Source organism: Sapajus apella, unplaced genomic scaffold, assembly GCF_009761245.1.
Source record: "Sapajus apella isolate SASKATOON/1434 unplaced genomic scaffold, GSC_monkey_1.0 scaffold97, whole genome shotgun sequence".
NCBI classification, from domain to species: domain Eukaryota; kingdom Metazoa; phylum Chordata; class Mammalia; order Primates; family Cebidae; genus Sapajus; species Sapajus apella.
The window spans coordinates 6,192,177-6,212,107 of record NW_022437037.1 but is presented as its reverse complement, the minus strand read 5'-3'; the positions used below and the strand labels follow the sequence as shown (position 1 = coordinate 6,212,107).

Genomic DNA, 19,931 nt, shown 5'->3' with positions numbered 1-19,931 from the left:
CGGTCCCCTCTTGGCATCTGCTGTTCACATGGTCGCCTCCCGAGGCCTGGGGTTCTGCATTCAGGTTTCTGTTTCTTGTCTCCCACCACTGGTGACCATCTCCTGCCTGGATGCACTGAGAGGGGTCCCCCTGACTATTCCTCAGACTTCCTCAGTGGCTAGGCCACCCCCACGCAGATGCCAAAGGACTGGTCCCGAGGCCGGGAGGCTCTCACCTGCACTCCAGCCTCCAATCACACTCCGGTTTAACTTTCTTGGGTTCTCTCTACCATACCACACAACCCGCCTGTAAGCAGCTGCCCCTCCTGACCCCGAGCCTCCCGGGGCCTTGCTCCCTGCTCCCGCACCCTCCAGGCCACCCACACCTCTTCATCCCTCCCCCGCCTCCCCACCCACACCGCCTTCATCTCTGTCAGCCTCGACTTCTCCCTCTGGGTTCCTGTGGGGCCTCATCTGGACCTCTTCTGAACCTCCTGGATTCCCCAGAGGGGCCAGGATAATGTGAGTTAGGGTGAAATGGGTGAGGCTGGCTTCACCCCATGTGTCTGCTGCTCTGGGGCCTTCCAGCAGAGGGCTGCTGCCTGACCCAGCCACTGGTGACACAGCCCCCACACCTGCACAGATGGTCGCTGATGTGCTGCAGGACCACAGGGAGCAGAAGGATCTGGAAGGTGAGCGCAGGCAGGTAGTGGTAGAGGAAGAGTGTCTTCTCCATCAGGAAGAACGGGAGGTAGTTCACGGCCCAGCCACCAGCACACAGCGACCCCGCCAGCACCCAGCACAGCCAGGCATCTGTGGGAGAGGGTCTGAGCTGCAGCGGCTCTGCTGCTCCTACAGGCCTTTATAGAGACAGGGGTCTCACTATGTTGCCCAGGCTGGTTTTGAACTCCTGGCCTCCCAAAGAGCTGGGATTACAAGTGTGAGCCACGGCGCCCGGCCTGGCTGCCCATTTTATCCAGCCATTTCCTGCACATACGGGCAGCATGGGACTAAGGAGGTAACTCCTGCCTGCCATGCTGCACTTCACTGGATACACCGCTGACGCAATGTAGGAACGTCACTGCAACATTCTGTCTCTTGGGAGACAAACATGATTTAAGTTCTCTTAATACAGCAACAAAGAGTCTGCCTTAAGGGTTGGTTTCTATAAACTTGGTTTGTCACCTGAAGCAGTGAACTCTCGGCAGCAGGAGAAGGAAGAGACGTACAAATGAGCTGTGGGCCGGGCACACCTGCACACACCTGTCATCCCAGCACTGTGGGAGGCCGAGGCGGGAGGATCCCTTGAGCCCAGGAGTTCAAGACCAGCCTGGGCACCATAGCAAGACGCTATCTCTGTATTAAAAAGAAAAAAGCCATGTGGGAGGTGTCCTAACCCTGGGGGAGGTCATGGACGTTTCTTCGCCGTCGGAGCAGGTACCACAAGAACAGCAGCATGTAGATGGCCAGGGCGAGGCTGCCCGAAACCCAGATCACTATGTTTCCGAGTAGGTGGATCTGAGCCTAAAGGCACATGGGAGACACCGTTAGCCACCTGCCCTCTGCTCAGGGAGGGAAGAGGACACATGAAAGGCACTGAGATGCACACGCTACTTCAGCAGAGTTAAAAATACGCCCTGGCACAGCCCCCATCCACTAGGCCTCACTACTGCTGTGGACAGTCTGCTGCTACTCAGACCTTTCATTAAGAGCACTGATGAAGGCCGGGCGTGGTGGCTCATGCCTGTAATCCCAGCACTTTGGGAGGCTGAGGTGGGCGGATAACCTGAGGTCAGGAGTTTGAGACCAGCCTGGCCAACATGGTAAAACCCCATCTCTACTAAAAATACAAAAATTAGCTGGGCATTGTGGTGGGCACCTGTAATCCCGGCTACTCTGGAGGCTGAGGCAGGGGAATTGTTTGAACCAGGGAGGTAGAGGTTGCAGTGAGCTGAGATTGGGCCACTGCACTCCAGCCTGGGTGATGAAGCCAGGCTCTGTCAAAAAAAACCCAAAAAAACAAAAAAACATGATGCTCTCAATTTTGTAATTAGAAACTGAAAACTGGGAGCAGATGACTCCACTTTGTTACGGCCGCCGTCCACAGAGGAGAACGCAAAGTGCGCTCAGGGCTGGTGGCAGGGCCGGGGGCAGACCTCTGGGCCTGCGCCTCTGCCTCTGCGTGTGCTGAGCCAACCTACCCGCCTCTGAGGGAGGAGGAAAAAGGCGGGCATTTCCAGCATCTGCCCGTTCAGTGAATATTTATGGGGCACTGATGACATTTTCACTCTGCCAGGTGGAGAGAGAGAGTAGACACATCAACAAAGCACCAGCCAGCTCCACCAGCAAATGCCATGCAGAAGATGGAACGTGAGGATCTTCAAAGCACTTTCGCCAGGAAAAGGGGAACGATGTGTCCCCACAAAAGCAATCAAGCCAGGTTTCTTCATCAACAAGCACACAGGCCACGCCCCTACTCCTGGCCCCACGGTGCCAGAGAGTTTAGAGCAAAGCGAGTCACAGGCCTTTGTCAAGAAAAGCTCTGGAGAAACCCAGTACTTTCTAGGGCAACATGGCTGCTCTAATGCCAGAATTCTCAAGAAACAGAATGCGTCTCTGACTGTCAGCTGTCAGCATCGCTCACTCACGCTGGTCCTGGGGTGCAGCCAGTAGGCAATATTGGTGTCCAGGGTGACCCACTCCAGCGGGCTGGAGCTGTACTTGTGTTCTGAGTCATCACTTCTCAGCACCAGCATCCTCCACTGGAACAAAGCAGAGGCCTGAGATTGGGAGGACGGGGGACACCTCCTGCTGCATGTCAATTTGGTCAAGGAGCATACTGCTGCCCCTCAAACGTGGACTGTCCCATCTCAAGTTCATTTGGCTCATGCATCAGAGGCAGCATGATCAGAACCTGGATCCTAGCCCCAGCTGTGGCCTTGGGAGGGTCGCCCCACCCCATGTGCTCCAGTCACCTTCTCCGTAGACTAAGTGATTGGGCTGAATGCTCTCTAAGGTCACGTTCAGATTTGTGACCCTGAGTTTCTGATTCTGACTTCTCTTGGGCTCTGTTAAGTGTGGCCCATGTCACTGCCCAGGGGCCTTAAGACACCCTGGCGATGTCGCAGAACCTCCTGGGCCCCTATTCCTGACCACAGGGCCAAAAGGTGTGGGCCAGGGGTGTCACACAGTCCCTTACACTGGAGAGAGGAGACACTCATCCTGTGGTGAGCCTGTGGCCCAGCGTCAAGGCCTCACTCTGGTTTGAGGCCTGTGCAGCCCCCAGGCCTCCCTGGTGAGGAATCTGCTCGGTGAGCAAGGCCAGCTTCCCCTGGCCACTCATCACCTGCAGCTCTGAGAATCTGGCCATGAAGCTCAGGTTCCTGCTGGCGTCCACCTGCACAGGTGAGTTCAGCTCCCATTCCCGCTCTCTCTGCTCCTGGCCTGGCAGAACATACATGGGCACAACAGACGGGAGCAGCGCAAGGTCAGGAGCTTAGCACAGAAGCTGTCAGCACAGCCAAAAGCTGGCTTCCTGCCTTTCCAGCAACCCACAAAGACCCCTCCTCGAATGGTATCATTCAACGTAGTCTTACCCCACACCCAGGACCACCCGGTCAAATGAGGCTGCCTCCACCCTGAGAAGGCCCCACTTGCAAGGGGATAAATTGGCTGTCTTCCAGCAACACCTCAGAAGAAGCATCTTAAGATGCTACAGCCACAGCTGAGTGCGGGCTGCAAGGAGGGAGATGACCTGCCACTGAGCATGGAGAATGTGCTTGGTTCCCTTCCCACCAAAACGAGAACTCTGCTTTGGGTGTTATTAAAATCTCGAACGTGTTCCCAGAGCGGCGGAGCTGTGCGCGGACTCACTCGTGCCGTAGCGGTGCTCCTCCACGTTCCACACCGTGCTGTCGTGGTAGCCCCTGGACAGTTTCTCCCCGACGATCTCCAGCTGCCGAAACCCCCAGTCAGGGAGGTGAGCCCCGCTCAGCTGGTGACATCGCAGGAGAGAAAAGGGCACGAGGGGAAGGCTGTGGCTCCCACGTCCACTCGGGTTGGAAGGGGAAGTACTACCCAGGGCACGCTGTCAGCAGATGGCCCTGTGGGAGCTTCACATTAGGATTCCATCCCAATAAGGTACAAAAGCCCCCCTCCCTCAGTGTAAAGTAAAGGTGTGAGGACTTGAATCAAGCGTCCTGCCTGCAGAGAGGCGGTGTAGGCTGAGGGACTCAGGGAACAGACTGGAGCCCACAGCTCAGGACAGGCCAAGCCACAGACAGCGTCCCTACCTTTAAGACAGCAGAAGTGTTCACGTGCACAAAGCGGACCTCTGAGAGGATGGTCTTCCAGACCTCTGTGTCGGATCTTCTGTTCACAATTTCCTGCAAAAAGAGATCTCAAGGATTATTTCATTCCTTTTCAAATTCCCTTCAATGTAAAAATAAAGACCTGTCACCAAACAATGATACTGACTCAAGCCTGGGATAAAGGGACAAGCCCCCAAGTGACAGGAGCTACAAGAGGCTGGTGCTGGGCTTCCTCCCCAATGCCCACGGCAGCTGGGCTAGATAAGACCCTGGATCCTAGCCCCGGCTGCGGCCTTGGGAGGGTCGCCCCACCCCATGTGCTCCAGTCACCTTCTCCGTAGACTAAGTGATCGGGCTGAATGCTCTCTAAGGTCACATTCAGATTTGTGACCCCGAGTTTCTGATTCTGACTTCTCTTGGGCTCTGTTGAATGTGGCCCATGTCACTGCCCGGGGGCCTTAAGACACCCTGGAGATGTCGCAGAACCTCCTGGGCCCCTGACTATTCCAAGGTTCTGTGGGGAAGCGCACCCTCCTCCGTGCCAAGGCTGCACAAGATGCCTCCTCAGAAAATACAAAGCCTAATGTTCTTCATGCCTCTCTGCAAAGCCCATTCACTGAGAGGGCTCAGAGCAGTGGCCAAAAAGCGAGCATGTCTTACGTGGCAGGACTTGAGGACGGCTCAAATGAAGGCCAGACACTGTGCCTGCAAGATACAGCGTAGAGATGTGCTCGTGTCGAGTCATAAAAGATAACTAATGTCTGAACGGCACTTTGCCTTGTCACAGCCTAATACACAGTGATCCCATGATGCCACATGGCTGTCATTTCCCCATCTTATCATCAACAACCAGAGAACCCAAGAAGCTAGGCAGGAGCAGGCATGAGGAGGCCTGGCCAGAGTCCACACTGCGGGCCAGGCGCGCACACCCCATGCATGCTCCTCCTTCCTTGTTCCATGAACTTCAGTCACTTGAAATGTGGGCTCCTGGTGCCGAAGGGGCCATCAAGGACAGAGAAGGGTGTCTGTGAGAAGCGGCGGGTGCATAGCACTCACGCCAGGGAAGGATTACGGAGGAGGGGAGGGAGATGTGGAATACACACAAGTATACAGAGCACAGAGAAGGCAAGCGGGGCAGAGGGGCGCACTCTGCATGGAAATGGAACAGCCAGCCAGGAGCAGCGGCTCACACTTGTTATCCCAGAGACTCTGGGAGGCTGAGGTGGGATGACGGCTTGAGCCCAGGAGTGCAAGACCAGCCTGGACAACACAGCAAGACCCCGTCTCTACAAAAAAGTTAAAAAATCGGACTGTCTTGGAATAGAATAAAAATTTAAAAAATTAAATATTAAAAAATTAACTGGGGGCCAGGTGTGGTGGCTCACACCTGTAATCCCAGTTCTTTGGGAGGCTGAGGCAGGCAATCACTTGAGGTCAGGAGTTTGAGACTAGCTTGGCCAACACAGTGAAACCCATCTCTACTAAAAATAAAAAAATTAGCTGGGCATGGTGGTGGGTACCTGTAGTCCCAGCTACTTGGAGGCTGGGGCAGGAGAATCACTTGAACCCAGGAGGCAGAGATTGCAGTGAGCTGAGATCACACCACTGCAGTCCAGCCTGGGCGACAGAGCAAGACTCTCTCTCAAAAAAAAAAAAAAAAAAAAAATTTAGTTGGACATGGTGGTGCATGCCTGTAGTCTCAGCTACTCAGGAGGCAGATGTGGATCACCTGAGCTTGGGAGGCCAACATTGTGGTCAGCCATAATCACGTCACTGCACTCCATCCTGGGCGACAGAGACCCAGTCTCAAAGGGGAGGGGAGGGGACCGTGGGGTGGTGAAGCTTTGCTGTAAGGGCTGCCATGAGGACATGGTGCTCACTCTATTCGAGACCCAAAACAGGCTGGGCCTGTGTAAGCAGGAACTGCTGAAGCCAGCAGGAAGCTAGGAGTAGGGGTGTGACTTCAAATAAGCCCAGTGCCGTCACTGTGGTTCGGGGCGGGAAGTGCACTTCGCACTCACATCCTTGGATTCAGAGGGCAGCACGGGTCAGTAATGGAACACTTTTTATGGAACCTTTTCCAGGACACCTAATTCTGTAAGGGGAGCAGGTGGCCCTGGTCACTCAAAGGAAAGGAGACCACAGACCCAGCACCTTGGGAACATCCCACACTCTCATGGCTAAGCCTGTCCCAGGGAAATCCTGAGACATGGAATTTCTCCTGGACCATCGTGGCAGGGGGGTGGCCAGAGCTCATGTCTCATGTTCAGGACCTGCTCCTGAGGCTGAACAGGTTGGGAGAACTTTCACCTAACAGAGCCACAGGAGCAGCTGGCGCCCAACTTGGAGCAAACACAAAGCGTTCAGAACTGAGTGGATGCAGGCTTCCAACGCAGGAAACCACCAGTTTCCCCAGTTCCACAGAGGAAGACGCATCTGCTCCTGTGAGAGCATCTGTGACTTTATGTATGCATAAAAGTTATGTAATTTGACATCTGAATCAGAATTATTCTAAATATCCAGCCTCAACTGAGGGAACTGAAAGCAAAGAAAAATTATTATTCTCAATGGCGGTTTCAAACATTCTATGTTAGGAGGTGCTCCATGTCAGAAAATGCTCTGTGTGAGGGAGTGCTCCGTGTGAGGGACTGCTCTGTGTCAGGAAGCAGTCTGTGTGAGAGAATGCTTGAGGGAGTCCTCTGTGTCAGGGAGTGCTCCATGTGAGGAAGTGCTCCAAGTGGGCAAGTGCTCCGTGTGAGGGAGTGCTCTGTGTCAGGAAGCAGTCCGTGTGAGAGAATGCTCGAGGGAGTCCTCTGTGTCAGGGAGTGCTCCATGTGAGGGAGTGCTCTGTGTGAGGGAGTGCTCTGTCCCAGGAAGCAGTCCGTGTGAGGGAATGCTCAAGGGAGTTCTCCATGTCAGGGAATGCTCCGAGTGAGGGGGCACTCTGTGTGAGGGAGCACTGCCTGTGAGGGAGCGCTCCGTGTGAGGGAGTGCTCTGAGTGAGGAGCACTCTGTGTGAGGAGCGCTCTGTGTGAGGGAACACTCTCCGTGTGAGGGAGCACTCCGTGTGAGGGAGCGCTCCGAGTACACTCCGTGTGAGGGAGCACTCTGTGTGAGGAAGTGCTCCGAGTGAGGGAGCGTTCCAAGTGCACTCCGTGTGAGGGAGTGCTCCGTGGAAGGAAGTGCTCTGAGGGAGCACTCTGTGTGAGGCAGCACTCCGTGTGAGGGAGCACTCTGTCAGGAAGTAGTCCGTGGGAGGGAATGCTCGAGGGAGTTCTCCATGTCGGGAGTGCTCTGTGTGAGGGAGCGCTCCGTGTGAGGGAGCACCCTGTGAGGGAGCGCTCCGTGTGAGGAAGCGCTCCGAGTGAGGGAGCACTCTGTGAGGGAGCGCTCCGTGTGAGGGAGCGCTCCGAGTGAGGGAGCACTCTGTGAGGGAGCGCTCCGTGTGAGGAAGCGCTCCGAGTGAGGGAGCACTCTGTGAGGGAGCGCTCCGTGAGGAAGTGCTCCGAGTGAGGGAGCACTCTGTGAGGGAGAGCTCCGTGTGAGGAAGCGCTCCGAGTGAGGGAGCAGTCTGTGAGGGAGCGCTCTGTGTGAGGAAGTGCTCTGAGTGAGGGAGCACTCTGGGAGGGAGCCCTCCGTGTGAGGGGGCGCTCCGTGTGAGGGAGCGCTCTGTGTGAGGAAGCGCTCCGAGTGAGGGGGCGCTCATTACTGACAGCCACTGCTCTAGCCGCAGCCTTACTCACCAGTCTCCAGAGGTTCTGGGCGGGCATGGAGATGTTATAGTCGACGTAGCAGGAGACCTCCTGTGAATGGGGACTCATGGGGGCCGCAACATCATGCCTGGAAAACCCAGACAGAGATTTCAGAAGGAACTCCTTGAACTCCTCTCAAAGGCAGTCACTAAATCTTTCAGGGGGGAAAACGTTGCTTTTCAGAAACAAAGCTGGCTCAGCCAGAAGGCGTGGCCTGATCCCGTGGCTGCAGCTCCGGAGGCTCGGTGATGAACGGATGCCGAGCAGGCACGGGACCCTGTGGGAATATTTCCAGGCGAAAAGGCCACTCTGCTGTGGAACCTTCCACCTGTCAGACGAGCAAACCAAGTTTCAGAGTCAGGAACTGCAAGCCCAGGCCCGACCCGGTACGGCTGCGATGCTGGCAGGCAGCACCAATGCTGGAGCGCGTGGGGCTGAGCTGCCCTCGGGACCCAGCAGCTATGCTGCAGAAAAGGCTGCCCCCGTGCTATCAACCTCAACGTTCAGGAACACCCACTTCTTCTTTGTTTTTTTTTTTTTTTTGAGACACTCTCATTCCTGTTGTCCAGGCTGAAGTGCAATGGCAAAATCTCGGCTCACTGCAACCCCCACCTCCCAGGTTCAAGTGATTCTCCCACCTCAGCCTCTCAAGTAGCTGGGATTACAAGCACGTGCCACCACACCTCGCTGATTTTTGTATTTTTTAGTAGGGACAGGGTTTCACCATGTTGGCCAGGCTGATCTTGAACTACTGACCCCAAGTGATCTGCCCATTTTGGCCTCCGAAAGTGCTGGGATTACAGGTGTGAGCCACCGAGCCCGGCCAGGAAGACCCACTTCCTCTTAATCCACACACTCAGTAACCGTGTTGTACCGCACCAAGCACTGGCACTGTCTAGGAGCAGTCACCCAGCCGTGAACAAGACGAGGCCCTCACAGCTCTCTGGGAAACAGCCATCGTGCTGGTGGGCAGAGCGTGCAGCTGTGGTAGTGCCACTAGTAAAACAAACAGGGGACAGCACCCAGGAGACGCTTTTTGACACAGTGACATCCCAGCAGACCCCTATATAGAGTGGGCCATGGAGGGGCCAAGTCCAAGAACATTTCCCACAGAGGGAGCAAGCGTGAAGGCCCCGTGGGGGCTGTGGGTGGTCATTTCAGTGCTGAGGGGGAGCCGGGGTGGCAGAGGTGAAACATGGCAGGGTCGCCAGGGGCCTCGGTGGGAGGACCCAGTGTGACGGGAGTCACTGAGCACAGAGGAGCAATGCGAGCAGGCTGCACGTGGTCCTCAGGCTGGCTGGGCTGCTGCGAGGCAGGGAGGTCAGGCCCTAGGAGGTGGGAGGGCAGAGAGAAGGAAGGACCACTGCCCAAGGCTGGTTCTGAAGGCTGAGAAACAGGATCTCCCAACGGAATCCACATGCGACGGGAGAGGAGGGGAAGCAGCCAGGTGATGCCTTGGCCACTGGGCCTTTTCCAGGGAGGACCAGAAGAGCCAGAGCCAGTGACTGCCCCTGTGGAGCTGGGAGTCAAGGAGCTTAAGGTGAGCCCTGGGCAGCCAGGTGGAGGTGCAGGACAGGCAGCCCTGGGACTGGGGCTGAGCAGAGGCAGCAAGGCCGGAGAACCCTCGGAGACTGCGATCAGCGGAGGAAGAGACGGCGGTGGAGAGGGCAGCCAGGGAGGGAGGATGAGGGTGTGAGCCACGGTGCCCAGCGCCGCAGAAAGGCAAGTTGGACAAGGACGCAGGAACAACAGGGAAGAAGGCTTCGAGGCTCCACTCACGCCCAAACTTCTAGGCCTCCTGGACTCACTCATACTTGAAACTTCTGCACTTTATGGAGGAGCGCCCAAACCCCATTCTCCGCATAGAAAGCATGCCGACATTCGCAGCCCATCCTTGCCCACTCATCCACGGACCTCTAGCTCTCCCAGGATGGGTCGTGCTTCCCGGAGCCTCTGCTTCCTCTTAACCCCCTCCCTTCCATGTCAGGCCTGGGTCCCCTTCCAGCAACAAAATGTAGGTCTAAGAGCTACTACACATGCAGGTGAGGGGGAGACAGGAGGCGGTGGCCTAAGGCAGGGCTCACGTTTTGCTTGGAACAGAGAACCACAGAGGAAACCCATGGGTGCAGGCGAGCCGATGTGGGCACACTCACGTGTTCAGGGAGCGGGCGGTCATGCCGTGGACCAGCTGCACCATGTCCCCATGCCGCACGGGTCTCGGGGGGCTGCTCACCACCAGCTGGTGCCTGGAAGACGCAGTGCTGTCGGGACCACGCAAAGCTGGTACCCTAAAGCTAATGTCTGCACCGGAGGGGCACGAGCTCTGAATTCTCGTGGCCGAGGCCGCCTCCCAACCTGAGTGCCCCACACAAGGGGAACACAGGAAACCAAACCACAGACACTGATCGAGCTCTTTTCTGAAACCAAAGGTCGCTTTCCAAATGTGATTCCACCCACAGTCATCACCTGCATTGCCTTGAATTTCTCCACAAACACCACAGTGACAGAGGTACCAGGACTGCCAAGGAATCCTGAAGGCCATTCCACCAATCAAAGTGTATGAGGGGGCCAGGCGGTGGCTCATGCCTGCAATTCCAGCACTTTGGGAGGCTGAGGAGGCCAGATCATCTGAAGTCAGAAGTTTAAAACCAGCCTGGCGAACATGGTGAAACCCGTCTCTACTAAAAATACAAAAATTACCCAGGCGTGGTGGTGGTCCTGCAGTCCTAGCAACTCGGGAGGCTGAGGCAGGAGAATCGCTTGAACTGGGAGGCAGAGGTTGCAGTGACCCAAGATCACTCTACTGCACTCCAGCCTGGGTGAACAGAGCTAGACTCTGTCTAAAAAAAAAAAAAAAAAAAAAAAAAAAGCCTACTTGGGCTGCAGGTGCTGGAGTTGGGCTGGCAGCAATGGGAGGACGCCATCGGGAGATGGTGACCAGGACGGCTGGAAACCTTGTTTGGCGGCAGAATCCACAGGACTGGATGTGGGAGTGAGAGCAATGGGCGCCTCTAGCTGGGGTCTGTGCAATGATGCCACTTTTGCAGGAGGGGAGTTCTTTTTTTTTGAGGAAGGGAGGGGGCGGTGGGAGGGGGCAGTTCGGGGCATTGAGGCTCACCAGGAATCTCCTCTGAGCACCTACTGAACAGGCTGCTCACTCAGCGTCTAATGATCTACTCCACTGACCCTAGACTTAGCACTGAGCTGGCATTCAAGGCCATGACGGTGACTGGGGTCGGTGAGGGAGGGAAAGAAGAGGGTCCAGGACAGTGTCCCAGGGTCTCGTTGGCCAGGCCAGCAGGTGAGCTCTGCTCTGGAGTCGTGGACCTGCACTCACCTCCTGGGATCCTTTACAATCCACCAGTTATTGACGTCTTTGAAGGGGTAACAGGTCACCTGCTGCTGGTGGGAGCTGCCTCGGCCGTTCTCATATCTGTGTGAAGTCAACAAAGAGATGTGTCTGGCCCAGGCGCGGTGGCTCATACCTGTAATCACAGCACTTTGGGAGGCTGGGGTGGGAGAATTGTTTGAGCCCAGGAGTTTGAGACCAGCCTGGGCAACATAGTGAGACCCCATCTCTATTTGTGAAAAAAAGAAAAGAAAGGAAAAGAAACGTATCTGGAAGTGGGTCATCGATCAGGCCCACAGGTCTTTCTCCTTAAGTTTCTGCAAAGAGAAGCAGATTTCAACAAACACTATGCAAGAGGTTTCAGGGAAAATAAAGACACCACAAGGAGCCAAAATCAGATGATTTAGGCAGGCAGCGCGGAGATCAGCCATAGCCACAGAGCTGGGGCCCACCCTGAGCCCTGCCACATGCCAAGTCCCCTCGTGGTTCCCAGCAACACCCGGGAACCACGAAGCTCACTGGCAATGGGACCTGGGCAGCTCAACTTCCTTCTGTCCTGTAAACAAACTTTCTCAAAGAAATGGAAAGTTGCTAAGATAAGAAATCTATGAGCAAATAAAGCCTTTAATCATTTTCAGAGTAAAACAGTCACTTTTCTTACATCATGGGGTAGGTGTTCTGGTGGGAGTGAAGCCAGCATGGCACAGGTTTGCCAAAGACGCTCCTCAGAGTGACCTGGGACCCGAAGGCCACCTCCAGCGGCTGGCCCTGGGTGATCCGAGCTAGTCCTCCCTGAGACAGAAGCAGAAGGTTGGTGAGTGAGAGACAGAAAAAATAATGACCCTAAGCCAGGCTTCCCGATGGCCACTCCTCCCTTGATGTTCAAGGTGGTGGCCATTCTTCTAATAGTGGTAATGATCTACCATCTAATCATGTCACATTACATTATAGAACCATAATTAGTGCTAAGTCTGATCAAATGCTGCCTCTGGGCCAAGCACTGAGTTCAGCTTTCCATGTGCACCCTATTCAGTTCTTACAAGCATCCTGTGGGGTAGAGCAATGATGACGTCTGTCTAAAAGATGAGAAGACCAAGACTGGGGTGAGCTAAACAACTTGCTGAAACACACGGCACTACAGTGCTGGCCGCCGGTAGGCCTGGCTGACTTCAGGAACCACAGTCCTGACCGCCTCCACTGATACCTTCGAGCACTGCTGCGAGGTTCACAGGAAGGAAGGTCACAGCTGAGTGTGGCCCTTAAGGCAGGTGAAACTGCCCAGGGTTTGTAGGACTCGCCTTTAAAATGCTCCCAGGTGCCAGGTGCAGTGGCTCACTTTGGGAGGCTGAGGCAGGTGGATCACTTGAGGTCAGGAGATGCAGACCAGTCTGGCCAACATGGTGAAACACCATCTCTACTAAAAATACAAAAAATTAGCCGGGCGTGGTTGCAGGCACTTGTAATCCCAGCTACTTGGGAGACTGAGGCAGCAGGCTTGTTTGAATCTAGGGGGCAGAGTTTGGGTGACAGAGAAAGACTCTGCTGCCACCTGCCACCCCCGCCCCCGCAAAAAAAAAAAAAAAAATCACTGACGTGGATTCCTCATTTCTTGCTTCAAGCACTAATGTGCACTGGATGTGTTCATAAGAAAACTCTGGGCCCACTATTATCTTCCTTCTCAAGTGGCCACGACGCCCACTGCTCACCTCTAAGCTGGCCTGGAAGGCACTGGACATGATTTGGTCGTGGGGCCCAGAGCGGAAGAGCACAGTCAAGTGGATGTAGAAAAACAGTAAGTACAGGACAGCCGGGATGACCAGCAAAGCCACTGCTCGGGCGAGCAAGTGACAGAACACACGGACCTGCCAGAGATTCACGGAAAAGCCATGTTCTACTACATGGAAAGGTGCACCCTCCTCCAGATACTGTGAGCTTGGAAAAAGCGACAGAAACTCCAGCCTCCCATACAGAGGCACATGCAGAAGCTGACAGGCGAGGCTGCCCAGGCCTGCCTGCTTCTGAAGCATGGGGGAGTTGGGTCTTTTCACCGAGTACCCGCTGCGCCATCCCCATCTGTCCCACACAGGCCGGCCTAACACAGCACTCCACATCAGCACCTACATTGGACAAAGTCTGGTCTCCAATCAGGTGCCAGGCATGGACGGCTGCGACAACCAGCATGAGCATGTACGTGAACACACCCATGTACTTGACGCTGCAAAGACATGATTGCAACGGAGTTAACATGAGACAGGAAACAGAAGGGGGAAGAGACCACCACCCACGACCAGAGGCTCAAACTCACCCCACCGCACAGGAACAAGCGACCCCTGTCAGTGTTAGCCAGAACCACCAGCTCAGAGAAAAAGGGCTGGAATAAAAACAGAGCAGATGGAGATAGGAATCATTCAGACACTATTTCTTTTTTTTTTTTTTTTTTTTTTTTTTGAGACGGAGTCTTTTGCTCTGTCACCCAGGCTGGAGTGCAATGGCATGATCTTGGCTCACTGCAACCTCCGCCTCCTGGGTTCAAGTGATTCTCCTGCCTCAGCCTCCTGACTAGCTGGGATTATGGCACATGCCACCATACCTGGCCAATTTTTTGGATTTTTAGTAGAGATGGAGTTTCACAGTGTTAGCCAGGATGGTCTCAATTTCCTGACCTTGTGATCTGCCTGTCTCGGCCTCCCAAAGTGCTGGGATTACAGGTGTGAGCCACCGCGCTCAGCCCAGACACTATTAGCAAAAGGCTAGAGAAGCTCCACATTCCTCAGGGAAATCTTTCTGGGTCAGCTGGCCGTGCTGAGCCCCAGGTGCAAGAAGAAAGAATTCCCATCTCCCGAAGTATCAGTCCCAGCAGGATTTTTCCTTTTGCTCAAAAAATTTTGTCCAGCTAGTTTAAATTATAGAAAAATGAGGCTGTATTGATGAAGTCACAAGCCAGGGCCCAACCCCCAAAACACCAGGGGACCAAAAGATATTTAGTGCTGGGCGCAGAGGTTCACACCTGTAATCCCAGCACTATGGGAGGCCGAGGCAGGTGGATCACCTGTTGTCAGGAGTCCGCAACTAGCCTGGCCAATATGGTGAAACCCAGTCTCTACTAAAACACAAAAATTAGCTGGGCACGGTGGCGCATGCCTATAATCCCAGCTACTCGGGAGGCTAAGGCTGGACAATCAATGGAACCTGGGAATTGGAGGTTGCAGTGAGCCGAGACTACACCATTGCACTCCAGCCTGGGTGACAGAGACTGTCTCAAAAAAAAAAAAAAAAGATATTAAGCAAGCAACTCCTCAAATTGAAAAGGTACCAGACCAACTCCGGTCAACAAACCACCCAGATTCTCTGTTCCCATTGACTAGGAAGATAGATACCCCATTTTCCATACCTCTGCTTTTGGCAGTTGAAGAACTTCAGGTAGGACAACACGGCCAATAGATTAAAAAATATTAACACTGCTTCCAAAAGCATTAGCCTTGACTGAGTGATGAGAGCATTCTCTGTTACAAAGAGGAAATACGTGTCAATTTTAAGGTGGCAAGGACAAATGTATAAAGATGAAAAACATTTACGAAAAAAGGCAGACTTCAGAAGTAATACGACTGTGTAGGGCTGCTGTGAATGTGAAAACAGAGCCATACACAGTCATCACCTAATACACAACATCTTTTTTTTTTTTTTTTTTTTGACTCAGGGTCTTGCTTTGTTTCCCAGGCTGGAGTGCAGTGGCTCAATCATGGCTCACTGCAGCCTTGACCACCTGGGCTCAAGGGATCCTCCTGCCTCAGCCTCCTGAGTAGCTGGGACTACAGGCTCATGCCACCACACCTGGCTAATTTTTAAAATTTTTATTGTTTTATTTTTTGAGATGGAGTCTTGCTCTGTTGTCCATGCTGGAGTGCAGTGGTGTGGTCTCAGCTCACTGCAACATCCACCTCCCGTGTTCAAGTGATTCTCCTGCCTCAGCCTCCTGACTAGCTGGGATTATAGGCACCTGCCACCAGGCCCGGCTAATTTTCTGCATTTTTAGTGGAGCCTGCGTTTCACCATGTTGTCCAGGCTGGTCTTAAACTCCTGACCTCGTGATCTGCCCACCTGGGCCTCCCAAAGTGCTGGGATTACATGCATGAGCCACTGCACCCGGCCCTTTTTTTATTTTTTGTAGAGACACAGTCTCCCTATCTTGCCTAGGCTGGTCTCAAACTCCTGGGCTCAAGGGATCCACCTGCCTCAGTCTCCCAATGTGCTGGGATTATAGGCGTGAGTCACCTCACCCAGCCTAATCTAATTTTTCATCTGATTTAATTTCATCTGTTCATAAACATGAGCTGGAAGACCCTCTCTGAAGAGGATCCGCTGACTCATGAGTCCATCTCTACTGGCCAAGGCCTGGGAGGTGGTGGAACAAAGGGAAGTTGTCATTTGGTCACAGGATTGCATGGAGATGGAGGTGCCCACATGTGCATGGACCTTGCAGCATCATCTGGGCAGTTTTCTACTGCCATAGTTCCACTGCTGATGACAGTCTGATCCCACAGTTCAGCAATCCCACAGTCACAGGGTCAGCCTCACAGCGTCAAATCTGGATGAACCAGACGCACTTTCCAGGGCAGCTCGCCGACTAAGCCCACGTGATCTTCTGGGCTAAAGGCTCAGTTCTTCCCTGCATGACAGCAAGAGCAGGTGGGGGCCCAGGTCTTACCGATAAGCATCAACAGAGCAGCTCCCACGGCGGCACAATGAGAAAAGTGAAGCTCCAACACTATCTGGTAGGCCATGGGGACCGACAGGGCCCCGGCGAGTGCCGGCAGCAGACGCAGAGACCACACAGGCACATTGCTACTGTATTCTGGAAAAGCAACCACACTGTTGAGCTGACTGCGCCGTGCACACACCATCTCCATGTGCTGCAGGTGTGTTTGCTTTTTATTTTTTTGAGACGGAATCTCACACTGTTACCTGGGCTGGTGAGCAGTGGCATGATCTCAGCTGGCTGCAACCTCCGCCTCCCAGGTTCAAGCGATTCTCCCACCTCAGTCTCCCGAGTAGCTAGGATTATAGGCACCTACCACCACGCCTGGCTAATTTTTTGTATTTTTTTAGTAGAGATGGGGTTTCACTATGTTAGCCAGGCTGGTCTCAAACTCCTGACCTTGTGATCTGCCAGCCTCAGCCTCCCAAAGTGCAGGGAATACAAGCATGAGCCACCACGCCTGGCCTGCAGGTGTGTTTTCACATAACGCCATCATGTTCACAGACTCTAAAATGCACGTTTACAAAACTGGAGACCACATCAGCAGCGGAGTGGGTAAACTATGGGTGAAGGCTTTGAAATTAGCTTTGCACAGGCACGGAACCTGATCTCAGGAGGTAAAGGAAGAGTGACTAAGGATTCGAAAATTACCATTTTACTTGTACATTTATCCTACCTATTTTCTTTTTTTTTTTTGAGACGGAGTTTCACTCTTGTTACCCAGGCTGGAGTGCAATGGCGCGATCTCGGCTCACCGCAACCTCCACCTCCCGGGTTCAGGCAGTTCTCCTGCCTCAACCTCCAGAATAGCTGGGATTACAGGCACGCGCCACCATGCCCAGCTAATGTTTTGTATTTTTAGTAGAGACGGGGTTTCACCATGTTGACCAGGACGGTCTTGATCTCTTGACCTTGTGATCCACCCACCTCGGCCTCCCAAAGTGCTGGGATTACAGGCTTGAGCCACCGCGCCCGGCTACCCTACCTATTTTCAAAAACATTGTGGCAATGTACAAAGTTTACATGTACAAAGATAATTGCAATGAGATGCTACGTAATACATGTACCAAAAACAAGGGATAAAATAAGGACTGTAAATAAACACTAAGGTTTTTACCAGACTTTTCAAGTCTTTCACTTGCATCCAACCCATTTATTATTTCCTGGACTCAGATTAATAAGCCACAGTTTCTGCAGGACTAGGTATAAAAGGTAAAAAAAGCCACAGTTGTTAATCCCTGCGAAAGCCACAATGTCTCCATTCTAACCTGTGCACATTCATAAGGGAAATGAAAATTATCTTTTACCTGCTCCAATTCTGTTCCACAAAAAATTGCCATCGAATCCTCCTAAATAACCTGAAACAGAAGATTAATCAAAAACCATTCTATTCAGCAAACGTTTCTAGAGTACTGTGGCAAGCCAGAAACAAGATGCATCAATAATAAGACCTCGCTTCTGCCCTTAAGAAATTCACTGCTAAGTTTCACTAAATACGTTTCAGGTCCCGACGGGCAGGGGCTGCTCTCCTAACTGTTGACTCCTACCTCCCAAGGCCAGCACCATGTGGCCAAATGGTGGTCCACTGTCGTCCAAGAAGAAGATTCGTTTCATGTAAAAAGAGATGTACTGCCCATAATATACTTCATCAAAACTGGAAAAAAAAAAACCCATACACTGTATTCAATTAGAATCTTAACTGTAAACAAAGTGTGAGGATAAATGTCTATGTGTTTCCAAATGACTCTGGGTGGGTGATCAGCAAAGGGTGGATCATTTGCTCCAATTGTTTCCCATCCCCAAACATTAAGACACATACAGCATCATCCACCTACAGAGACATGGGAATTCACCAAGCACAGCTGGCACTCAGCCTGCCTGCCCCATACAGATTCCATCTCTCCCTCAAATTTGATTCAGGTGGATACTACGAGCCAACCTGCTGAAAGACCTCCCAGGACAGAAGGCTAATCCCTCCTATCCACCCACCTCCGCCCACGACAGAAGCACGTCTGTGGCTAGGGATCAGACCTGATGACCCAATGAAACGGTTGCAAGTATGAAAGGAAAATGTGGGAATCAACTGCAATAACATGTTTTCAATCAGGGAAATGTGAAGATAACCGAGCAGTCAACTTCTCGGGCATGACAATGCAACCGTGGTTATGTGATTTTTAAGAATCCTCCGCCGGGAGAGGTGGCTCATGCTTGTAATACCAGCACATTGGGAGGCTGAGGCGGGTGGATCACCTGAGGTTAGGAGTTTGAGACCAGCCTGGCCAACATGGTGGTACCCTATCCCTACTAAAGACAGCAAAATGAGTCAGGTGTGGTGGCAGGCGCCTGTAATCCCAGTTACTCAGAAGGCTGAGGCAGGAGAATTGCTTGAAGCCAGGAGGTGGAGGTCACAGTGAGCTGAGATTGCACCATTGCACTACTGCCTGAGTGGCAGAGCAAGACTCTGTCTCAAAAAAAAAAATCCTCATCTTTTGCAGATACACTGAATTATCTATGAATACAACATGTCTAGGATTTGCTTCACAGTTCCACTGCAGGGAGGTGGCTGGCTGTGAACTGATACAGGTGAAGCTGGGTAATGAATATACTGGTGTGTGTGGGGGGCCATTCATTATACTCGTCTCCCTGCTTTTGCGTATGTTTGACATTTTCCATAATAAAAAGTTAAACAAAAAAGAACACACATTAATCAGTTAATAAACAGCCCTTCAATACTAACAGCAATCACTTCCGATTATGACAAAAACACATTCTGAGTGCTGTCAACAGTGAAGTCTCACTTCCAAATCCATCAGTCCTCTGCCATCCAGACTTTGAAACTGTTATCTAAGGCTGGCAACCAGATTTTCCTCTACCGCACCCATCTAACGGGCCAGATTTCACTTTCCTATTTATGCCATTAAGTAAGGCCCCTCCTGTCACAAAGTACAATTCTCAATTCACGCTGGGAATGCAGTCATTTCGCTTACACCACGGCCCTCGGGTAGGTGAGTTGCCACAGCCGGCTCAGTAACCCCATCCCAGTCAGGGCCACAAGGTGCAAGTTGATGTCGGCGGTCACCACTACAGGGCGCTTCAAAAATCCCCACATCTTGTAGAAAAGCAGGCTCAGGCAGATGCCCTAGAAAAGAGGGGAGGCGCCGTGGTCAATGAGGGCTCACAGGAAGCTACAGAAGGAATCCGAAGTCCCCCTGGCTCCCAGATGCACAGAGGGAACCACAGCATAGCCAGCCTGCTGAGAAAGGTAGTTGCTCATGGAGCCTCAGTTTAGGTAGACATGGGGTGAGGGGCACTAGCAGTGAACTCGGGTGGGACTTCAGGCATCTCAGGACTGGATATTCACTCCTTTCAACAACTCATTCCATAAAACCTGCTGAGAACGTCTTGGGAGCAAGAACACTGCTAAGGAATGCTAGGCTTTCTCCCCTCCCTCCCCAGTGACAGGAGCTCACACGGTGGCCATGGCTCCCAGACCCTGAGCAGCTCCTGGGTGCCATCTCAGCTGCTTATGCCCAGGGACCTCAACGTGCCTGAACCTCAGGGCCTCCTCATCTCTCCTTAAGGATGCATCTGCCTCCAGAGCCTCCCTGCCTTGTCTCCCAAGGGCACATCACCCCAAGGGTGCTCCATTTCTCGCCTTGAGGGTGCATTTGCACTCTGAGCCCCCCTTTCTCACCTAGAGGGTACATGTGCACTTTGAGCCCCTTTCTCACCTGGAGGGTGCATCTGCACTGAGCCCCCCTTTCTCACCTGGAGGGTGCATCTGC

At 53.1% G+C, this 19,931-nt stretch overlaps 1 protein-coding gene across 2 annotated transcripts in view; it reads right to left on the bottom strand.

Annotated features, from left to right (window-relative positions):
- POMT1 (protein O-mannosyltransferase 1) overlaps positions 1 to 19,931 on the bottom strand; it is a 21,881-nt gene that overhangs the window by 956 nt on the left and 994 nt on the right. The window contains exons 2-19 of one of the 2 annotated variants that reach the window (XM_032257642.1): positions 19,134 to 19,285; positions 17,694 to 17,800; positions 17,454 to 17,504; positions 16,096 to 16,242; positions 14,782 to 14,893; positions 13,696 to 13,761; positions 13,512 to 13,605; positions 13,097 to 13,252; positions 12,052 to 12,182; positions 11,379 to 11,474; positions 10,195 to 10,287; positions 8,033 to 8,129; positions 4,272 to 4,364; positions 3,853 to 3,973; positions 3,326 to 3,423; positions 2,628 to 2,741; positions 1,377 to 1,503; positions 615 to 792 (exon numbers count right to left, since the gene is read on the bottom strand). In XM_032257642.1, the coding sequence (XP_032113533.1) occupies positions 615 to 792; positions 1,377 to 1,503; positions 2,628 to 2,741; positions 3,326 to 3,423; positions 3,853 to 3,973; positions 4,272 to 4,364; positions 8,033 to 8,129; positions 10,195 to 10,287; positions 11,379 to 11,474; positions 12,052 to 12,182; positions 13,097 to 13,252; positions 13,512 to 13,605; positions 13,696 to 13,761; positions 14,782 to 14,893; positions 16,096 to 16,242; positions 17,454 to 17,504; positions 17,694 to 17,800; positions 19,134 to 19,255 (2,003 nt within the window). In that variant the 5' untranslated portion in view covers positions 19,256 to 19,285. The remainder of the gene's footprint in view (positions 1 to 614; positions 793 to 1,376; positions 1,504 to 2,627; positions 2,742 to 3,325; positions 3,424 to 3,852; positions 3,974 to 4,271; positions 4,365 to 8,032; positions 8,130 to 10,194; positions 10,288 to 11,378; positions 11,475 to 12,051; positions 12,183 to 13,096; positions 13,253 to 13,511; positions 13,606 to 13,695; positions 13,762 to 14,781; positions 14,894 to 16,095; positions 16,243 to 17,453; positions 17,505 to 17,693; positions 17,801 to 19,133; positions 19,286 to 19,931) is intronic. The other variant, XM_032257643.1, reaches the window with a different exon arrangement.